Genomic DNA, 9,121 nt, shown 5'->3' with positions numbered 1-9,121 from the left:
AATCAAAATGCTGTGCTTATAGGAGGTCATGGTGATGTTCATCTAGCAGTTATGGAGGGATAGAAATGATGCAAACAAGGGTGGGTCCAGGGGAGGGGAGGGGTGTAGTGGAGTTGCACCCCCCTTTGATTCCTGCTCCACTCCAACTTTAAAACTAACTGCCTGGGAGGGGCAGCAGCATTTCTATTCAGGCAGTGCAGAAAGAGTCAATTGACTTAATGGTTCATTGTCATTTCCCTGATTCCTGCTAATCTATCTCTATTCCACACGTATTAATGACCCTCTCTTCTTTTTAATGGTCTTGATGTTCCACTATTCAAACTATCCTTTCTTCTGCAATTTTGCTGTCTGTTAACCATTCCTGGTACTCTCTATCTTCTACTTCAGAGCCTGTAGACTGTTTTTAGCTCTAGCTAAAAACCTTAACTCAGCTGTGGTAATACTAACTTAGGTGTAGAAATAAATGACTGAAAATTGGGGACACTGTTCAAGATGCTCAAGAAGGCTAGATTATCTTATGTGATTCTGAATAAGAGACATACATCTACGATAATGACTTTTGACTATTTTTTGCCTAGTTTGTTGGGTTTTTTTAACTTCAGCAAATTTGTGTAATCCCATGCTTGTATTTGATTTTGCTTTGATTTTAAACTGAATAATAAAGTGCTGGCCTCCTAGCTTATTAGTAAAGCATCTCATTTTTTTTACTAGAGAAAAATGTGTTGTGTTTATATGTGATGTGCCAAACCATCTTCAGCCCCTTTTCTTTTTCAAAATCCCAGATCTGCCCATGCATGTAGATCTCATTGTAAAATGTGATTCTATGATTGCTGTTCTGGAAACATTCATTCAGTAGCTGTATAAGAATTATTATATAAAAAAAATAAAGTGAAGTTAGTGCATATTAAATATAGACTGTAAGTTTCTGATATACCACAAAAATAAAGGTTTGGGAGTAGACTTCTCCCACAGCAAGAACAGACTAGGGAGAAAGCTTGAGTGAAGGATGTAAAGTGAGACTATCCCATAAACTGAGGGCAGACAAGATTAGATTGTAGGGGACAAGAAAAAATTAGGGAGAAATCCCTTAAGACTGGTTTAGAGCAAGATTGCGTGACAAGCTCAGACTCTGAGGACCACTTTCAAGTTACATTTTCCAGTGCAGGTCCTCCTAGAATTACACTCAATCTTGCACAACTTGTAGATTTACAAGGCTGCTGGTGTTACCCTGGCAGGTTACCGGTGGCCCTTAGGCATAGAGGAATAAAGATGTCGTAGGTAAAACAAGGTTGAGAGCTTTGAAATTGTCTTCATTTTTTAATAGTCTGTGCCAGGGGTGGGCAAAATATGGCCCGCGGGCTGGATCTAGCCCACAACACCATTCTATCCAGCCCACGGGGCCCCTAAAAAAAATTTAGAATATTAAAATTTATCTGTCCTTGGTTCTTGTCAAAGATGATCCAAAGATGACAGGAACCAAGGGTGGTAGGACCCAGGGGAAGCCCTGGAGAGCTCCTGCAACAGCAGGGCCCACCCAGCCCTGCCCCCCCAGCTGGAAGCCGCAGCTGCTGTCACCACGCAGCCCCGATGAGTGAGCCCTGAGCTGGTGTGGGGCCCAGGCTGGCAGCAGGGGTGGTTTACAAGTTGGTGCTAAGCACAGGGAAAAGCGGCCCCTCCCCCTCCCTGTGCCCGATGCCCTGCACTGCAGCTGCTCACAGCCTGCCTGGGGCCGCCTGTGCCTGCTCAGGACAGCCCCACATGGGCTGCAAGTGGCTGCAGTAGGGAGCACTGGCCATGGGGCGGGCAAAGCACCGCTTTTCCCATGCGGTCAGCACCAGCTCTTTCCCTGTTAGTGAGCAGGGGGTCGGTGGAGCTGCACACTGCCCCCTGCCTGTACTGCGGGGCTGTGGGGTGCTGGGAGTGAGTGGGTACAGGAGCAGGGCCCACACCCGTGTCCCAGGGCCAGTGCTGGTGGGGCCCAGGGCAGGACAGCAGGGGTACAGGGTCCTGGCTGGCAGGGGCTCTACGGAGCTGGGCCAGCTCCCTCCTCTCCCTGCTGGTGCAGTCCAGCCTGGCTCCACAGACTCCTGCAAGCCTGCACCCTGCTCTGGGCCCCATCGGTGCTGGCCCTGGGACATTGGTCCCAAGATATTGGGACATAGTCCCAAAATAGTGACCAGGGGGTGGGGCATCTGTCAATGGGTGTGGATACCCATGTGGCCCTCAACAGCTTGCCACAACTTGGTAAACGGCCCTCCACCTGAAATAATTTCCTGCCCCTGGTCTATGTAGATAAGGAAGAAACTATTCCGCAGTAATCCTGTTAAGTATTCCTTGGATTGCCAGCCTGAATGAAGAGTGGTACCAGACTTGGTAGTTTAGGAGTGTGCAAGCACATGTGTCGATGTGCATGTGCACACACGCATACATACATATGTGCATGCAAGTGTGCATGCACGTGCACACATGCACACAAAATTTCTAAACTCTGTTTTGTCTGGCAATTTGCAAGTTAAAGGAAAATTGTCCCTTTTCTCAGTGCTTTCAGAAGGAACTAGAAAACTATGATCATATTTCTAAATAGTCAAGAGGTTAACAAGGAAAGCACAGAAGTCCTATAGATTTCTTGACGATTATGAAATTAAATTATATGTTCATTTTGTTCTTGTAGGAGGAAGCAGAAATTGCAAAGAAACATGAAGAAGACCTCAGGGTCCTACATCAAAAGCTAGACTTGTATGCTGACAATTCACTTAATAAATTCAAAGAAACTGCACTGGTAAGTTTTGGAAGGAAAGCAGTGTTTTAGGGCCATTTGCCCTCTTTCTCTGCAAATGAAAAAATATTAACCCACCATAACAAAAGCAGTTTTTCAGTCCACAATAAAAATGTGGGGCTATCAATACAGCATTACTGAAAGAGAAAGAATTGTCATTGAGGAAACTTGGTGTGCAATGTTCTAATGCATAATTCAGCTGGTGCTATTCCTAAAGTAAGAAGTCTTTCATTTTTTCTATTCTTTTATTCAGTCTTCTCTATTATATTACAATATTATCTTTTGGTACTGTTTCCTGATACACTGACCATCAACCTTTAACCAGTTTTGCAACTATTCCTTAGATATAAAGAGACCTTTTGAAAATACTCAGGGTAGCTAACCTTTAAGCCCTTTGTTATGAGTCATTTAATTTAGTCATGAAACATGGGTTAAATATTGCTGCTTGATTATATTTAGATTCAAATTTGAAAAAAGAAATGATAGTAATCATTCCTTGTATAAGGCATATGATAGTAAACATGGCTATTTTTTTGTTTTGTTTTATAGGAGTTGATGAAGAAGCCTTCTTTGTCAGTTTCCACAAACAAACATTTCATTCGTCTGGCTGAAATGGAGCAAACAGTAGTAGAGCAAGACAACTCTCTTGCTTCACTTTTAGGAAAATTGAAGAAAACTGCATCTGATTTAGAGAAACAAAAGCAAATTACTTTAATGAAAACCAAAGAGTTTGAAAATTTTAGGGCTCAGTAAGTCTTTAGATTATTATTACAATTCAAATAATAATTGGGTTAGCCAAATTAGATGAAAGTTTTAAGTGAATTGAGATAATTTATTGAATTAAACATATTTTAGCAAAATATTGTTTTAGTGAAGTTTATTAACAGACTAGTGAATTCAGGATTTGATAGAAGAAACTAACTCAAAAACTTTATGAAACAAAGGTTGTAATTTTAAAATGTGTTTCTTTTGGGCTTGATGCACAAAAGAAATTAGGTTGTGCAACCAATCACTGTTTTGATACTCGTTCAATAATGGAATTCTCTGTGTTTTTTATTGTATGATAGCAGGTACAGTTAATTTTTGTGACTTCCCAATGTGTGTGTGTGTGTTTTTTTCTTTTGTTAATTATATAGAAACGCTACCTGTAATAACAAAAAAAGTAATGTTTCTGTCTTTCTAGTGTACTTTGAGCTTCTTAATGTAAGTCTTCCATGACATAACTATTTATTATTTTGCTATGCAAGACTGGAAGAAAAGCATGTAGCTGAAGTGAAACAGTTGAAAGATGAAGCAAATGAATTGAGAAACCTATTATCTCAAATAGAAAAGGAATTACTGAATGTAAAAACTGAATTACAAGCTCAGAAAGAAGCAAATAATAGGGCACCAACAACTACAATGAAAAACCTAGTAGAACGGTTGAAGAACCAGTTAACTTTAAAAGAGAAGCAGCAGAGAGTAAGTCATCAATACTTATTTTAACATTTCTTTAAGCAATTAAATGATTTAAATACCTTAAATATGCCTAAATTACATGTTAAATTCTACAAAAGTCCTATCTTCAAATAGATATTTATTGGATTTTGATATTTATTTAATGCTTCTGCTCTTTCTGTGTTGCTGTTCACAGTTTTATCATTTACATCTAACAATATTATGCTAGAATTCTTCTTTTTCCTAATATATAATCAAATTCTTTTTTTCATTGTTTTTCCTATTGACTGTTCTTTGTGCCCTTTTTACTTCTATATTAATCTTCTACAGTTCTTAATTTGATATATGTTCATTGCCGTTTGCTTGTGCTTTCCTTTGTTACATATGATATGTATATATATTTTAAATATATATAATAGGCTTATATATATAGGCTGCATTGATTTACAAAGAAAAATGAAAAGCAAACTGATGGCTTAGATGGGAAGCAAAGACATCTACTAATATATACTAATCATATATATATTCTTTTTTTAGTAGATGCCTTTGCTTCCCATCTAAGCTAGCAATTTGCTTTGGGGTTTTTTGTTTGTTTGTTTGTTTGTTTGTTTTTAAATCTGTGCAACCTTCCTGCTCATTAGTGAGAGTATTGCTGTGTGGTCGTCTGATAGAATGTTTTTAAACAGTTTCCAAATTATGCCGTTTTTTATTTTTAAACCTTCCTTGTAATTGATTTGGTTCTTAATTGTTTTCAGGTTGGGGAAAGTATTTCTTTTAATTCAAAACTGGTGCATTTTTGAGTGTCTGCTCATGCACATATACTCTTGGCAACTATATATATATTCATTTTGACTTTATTCTGTTTTTACATAGAGTATGTGAGCAAATTATAATCCCTTGTGTTTTAGTTAATGTAATAGCCACCACTAAATTATAATGCAATGATTAATTCATTTCTATCAAGATAAAGTTTTATAGAGAATTGTCTTTTACAGAACATAATATTTTCATAGATTTCCTAGATGTTAGGGCTGGAAGGGACCTCAAAGATCATCAAGTCCAGCCCCCTGCCCCAGGGGCAGGAAGTCAGCTAGGGTCAAGGACCCTAGCAAGGTAAGCATCCAAGTGTTTCTTAAATAAGTCCAGAGTAGGTGCCCACACCACATCTGGAGGGAGTCTATTCCAGGTCTTGGGGGCTCAGACAGTAAAGAAATGTTTTTCTTATGTCCAACCTAAAACGGTCTTGTAGGAGTTTATAACCATTGGTCCTTGTTTTTCCTTGGGGCAACCTGGTAAACAGACATTCTCCCAGATCCTGATGAACACCCCTTGTGTACTTATAGGCAGCCACCAGGTCCCCCCTGAGCCTGCGCTTTTCCAGACTGAAGAGTCCCATGGCTCTCAGTCTTTCTTCATAAGGCTTATACTCTTGCCTTCTGATCATGTGTGTGGCTCCCCTCTGGACTCTCTCAAGGTTCTTGATATCCTTGAATTGCAGAACCCAAAACTGGATGCAGTACTCCAGCTGCAGCCTCACCAAGGCTGAGTACAGCAGGAGGATGACATCCTGAGATTTACTTGAGAAGGATCTATAAATGCAAGCCAGGGTTTTGTTTGCTTTACCAGCTATGACAACTTAGCCAGTGTGTTCGACACTGATGTCCACATAGTTGATAAAGAGGTTGAAGAAAACTGGTCCAAGGACAGAGCCTTGGGGGACGCCACTGTCACGGAGTGCCATAGTGACTCACTGCCATTGACCACTACTCTGGGTCCAACCTCAAAGCCAGTTTCCCAGCCATTGGACTGTGGTGTAGCTGAGGCCACAGTTGGCCAATTTTTACATAAGGAGATCATGGGACACCAGATCAAAGGCTTTTTTAAAGTCCAGGTATATGACATCTATCTCTTCTCCCTTGTCCAGGTGATATGTCACCTGGTCATAGGAGGAGATGAGATTGGTTAGGCAAGACCTACCCATGACAAACCTGTGCTGCCTATCCCTCAAGATGTTGCCATCAGCCAGCTTGTCCAGAAGGGTCTCCTTGATAATTTTCTTGAGAATCTTACCAGGGATTGAGGTCAAGCTGATTGGCCTGTAATTCCTGGGATCTACTTTCCACCCTTTTTTGAAGATGAGTACCACGTTGGCCTTCTTCCAGGCTTCAGGTACTTTACCTGAGTGCCATGCATTTTTGAATGTTTTTGCCAATGGTTGGGCTATGACACCTGCCAGCTCCCTCGGTACCCTACCTTGTAATCTGTCAGGACCAGCTGACTTGAAGGTGTCCAGCCTCTCAAGGTGATTCTTTACTAGATCAACACGGATGCTGGGTATAAATACGCCCTCACCCTGGCCGTCCCTCATCTTGCTGGGCAGGGAGGTCCCATTGGACTGATGAAAGACCGACACAAAGTACCCATTAAGCAGGTTGACCTTTTCCTGGGTGTCAGTTATCAGCTGTCCCATTTGGTTCAGCAGGGGCCCAATGTTATCCTTGCTTTTTTTTTGACTCCCTATAAATCTGAAAAAGGACCTTTTGTTATCCTTGATACATGAAGCCAGATGGAGCTTGGTTGCAGCCTTGGCTTTTTTGATCTGCTCCCTGCAGGTACGGACCAGTGCTGAGTACTCCTCCTTGGTGGTAATTCCAACCTTCCATCCTTTATAAGCCTCTCTTTTGAGGCATAGGAGGTCCTCGAGTTCCTTGCTGAGCCAAGGGGTTTCCTGCACCATTTTGCTACCCTTCCTCTGAGATGGGATGGCCATCCCTTGTGCTGTCAGTATCGCTCCCTTGAGGAGCAACCACTTCTCTTGGACTTCTCTTCCAGTCAAGTTGTGGTCCCCTAGGGCCTCAAGAACGAGCCTCCTGAGCTTGTCAAAGTCAGCTTTCCTGAAGTTGAGGACTTCAGTATTGCTGACTGACTTGCCAGCTTTGCAATGGATAGTAAAGGTGATCAACTTGTGATCACTATCACCGAGCATTCCATCGATTCTTAGGTCACTGACTATGTCATCCCCTTTGGCCAGTACCAGGTCCAACAATGCTTTACCTCTTGTTGGCCCATAGACTTCTTCAGTCAGGTAGAGCTTGTCCACGCACATGAGGAAGTTTTACAACCAATCAGATTTGGCCGAGTGCTCTTCCCATGAGATGTCTGGGTAGTTAAAGTCTCCCATGACAATCATGCACCGAGAGCATGCAGCCTCAGCCAGTTCCCTTGTAAATTCCTGGTCCAACTCATGTTTCTGGTTAGGAGGTCTGTAGTAGACTCCTACCATGATGTCCCCTCAGCCATGTTCCCCATGTATTTTGACCCAGAGAGACTCCAGTCATCCTTCCTGAGTGCCAGTGTCAATTTGGAGGGACGTGTAGCTGTCCTTGACATAGAGAGCTACACCCCCACCCATTTTATCTGCACGATCACACCTGTACAGGGTATAGCCATCTATACCTGTGGCCCAGTCATAGGTGGAATCCCACCAGGTCTCCGTTATCCCTGTGAGGTCATAGTCATTCTTGTTTAGCAGGAGGACCAGTTCCTCCTGTTTATTCCCCAAGCTCCTGGCATTGGTGTACAGGCAGGTAAGTGTCCCATTGGGGGCCCGTGCCTTCCCTACAGATTGTTCCAGGGCTAGGGTAGGGGTGGGTTCCCTTAAGTGACTTAGCCTGCTGGATTTACAAGGGTTGCCCAGTGGGCTAGCAGTGGCGATAATCCACCCAACCCCGGTGGGCTTAGTTTAAAGCCCGGTCGAGCAGGTCAGCCAATCTGGCTGAGAAGAGCCTTCTCCCCAGCGGAGTGAGGTGGAGGCCATCTCTCCCCAGCAGACCACTGCCTCTTTCACCAAAGAGCGGACTGTGATCATGGAAGCCAAAGCCTTCTCGATGACACCAGCACCGCAGTCTTTGGTTGACTACCTCAACCCGTCTCTCCCTCCTCAGCCCGTGACCCACAACCAGGAGGAGCAAGGAAATGACCACCTGCGCCCCCAAACTTCTAAGCCCCGCTCCCAGAGCCCTGTAGTCTCTCATGACCTGGCTGGGATTGCTGCGAGCCATGTCATTTGTGCCCAACATGGATAAGGAGCATAGGGAAGTGGTCGGAGGGCCGGATGATCTTTGGGATCCTCTCTGCTATGTCCTTGATGTGGGTCCCTGAGAAGTAGCAGACCTCCCAAGCTAGCGGGTTGGGGTGGCAAATTGCCCCCTTAGGAGGGAGTCTCCCAGAACAACCACTCTGCGTTTTGTCTTAAGGAGAGTAGGGGTGGGTGATCCTCCCTTGCCTGCAGGAGCTGGCATCTCTGCAGGCTCAACTGGGGCTGCAAGAGATTCGTACCTGTTGCACAGCCCCAGAGGGGAGGGTACCTTCATGCGGCAGGCCTTGGGGCCCTTGACAACCTTGGTGCATCCCCCCTTGGCTGGACAGTAGGGTAGATTTCATAGATTTTGTAGACATTAGGGCTGGAAGGGACCTCGGAAGATCATCGAGTCCAGCCCCCCCCGCCCCCGTCCAGAGGGCAGGAAGTCAGCTGGGGTCATAGGTTCCCAGCAAGATAAGCATCCAATTTGCTCTTGAAGGTGTTCAATGTAGGTGCTTGAACCACCTCCGATGGCAGGCTGTTCCAGACCTTGGGGGCTCAGACAGTAAAAAAATTCTGCCTTATGTCCAGCCTGAAATGGTCTCGCCGTACTTTATGACCGTTTGACCTAGTCATCCCTTGGGGCACTCTGGTGAACAAACGTTCCCCCAGCTCCTGGTGGTCACCCCAATAAACATATAGGAATTTATCAGATCACCCCTGAGCCTGCGCTTTTCTAGGATAAAGAGCCCCATGGCTCTCAGCCTGTTGTCATTAGGTCTGTTTTCCTGACCTCTGATCATGTGCATGACTCTTCTCTGGACTCT

At 43.9% G+C, this 9,121-nt stretch overlaps 1 protein-coding gene across 6 annotated transcripts in view; it reads left to right on the top strand.

Moving 5' to 3' along the window:
- The window catches only part of CEP290 (centrosomal protein 290), a 118,121-nt gene that overhangs the window by 65,742 nt on the left and 43,258 nt on the right, over positions 1–9,121 (top strand). For all 6 annotated transcript variants that reach the window (XM_019514830.1, XM_019514827.1, XM_019514828.1 and 3 more), the window contains 3 exons: positions 2,672–2,779; positions 3,326–3,525; positions 4,024–4,237. In XM_019514830.1, the coding sequence (XP_019370375.1) occupies positions 2,672–2,779; positions 3,326–3,525; positions 4,024–4,237 (522 nt within the window). The remainder of the gene's footprint in view (positions 1–2,671; positions 2,780–3,325; positions 3,526–4,023; positions 4,238–9,121) is intronic.

The sequence above is a fragment of the Gavialis gangeticus genome, unplaced genomic scaffold (assembly GCF_001723915.1).
Source record: "Gavialis gangeticus isolate Ggan-Ray unplaced genomic scaffold, GavGan_comp1, whole genome shotgun sequence".
Lineage (NCBI taxonomy): Eukaryota > Metazoa > Chordata > Crocodylia > Gavialidae > Gavialis > Gavialis gangeticus.
This window is presented reverse-complemented; position numbering and strand designations above follow the sequence as displayed.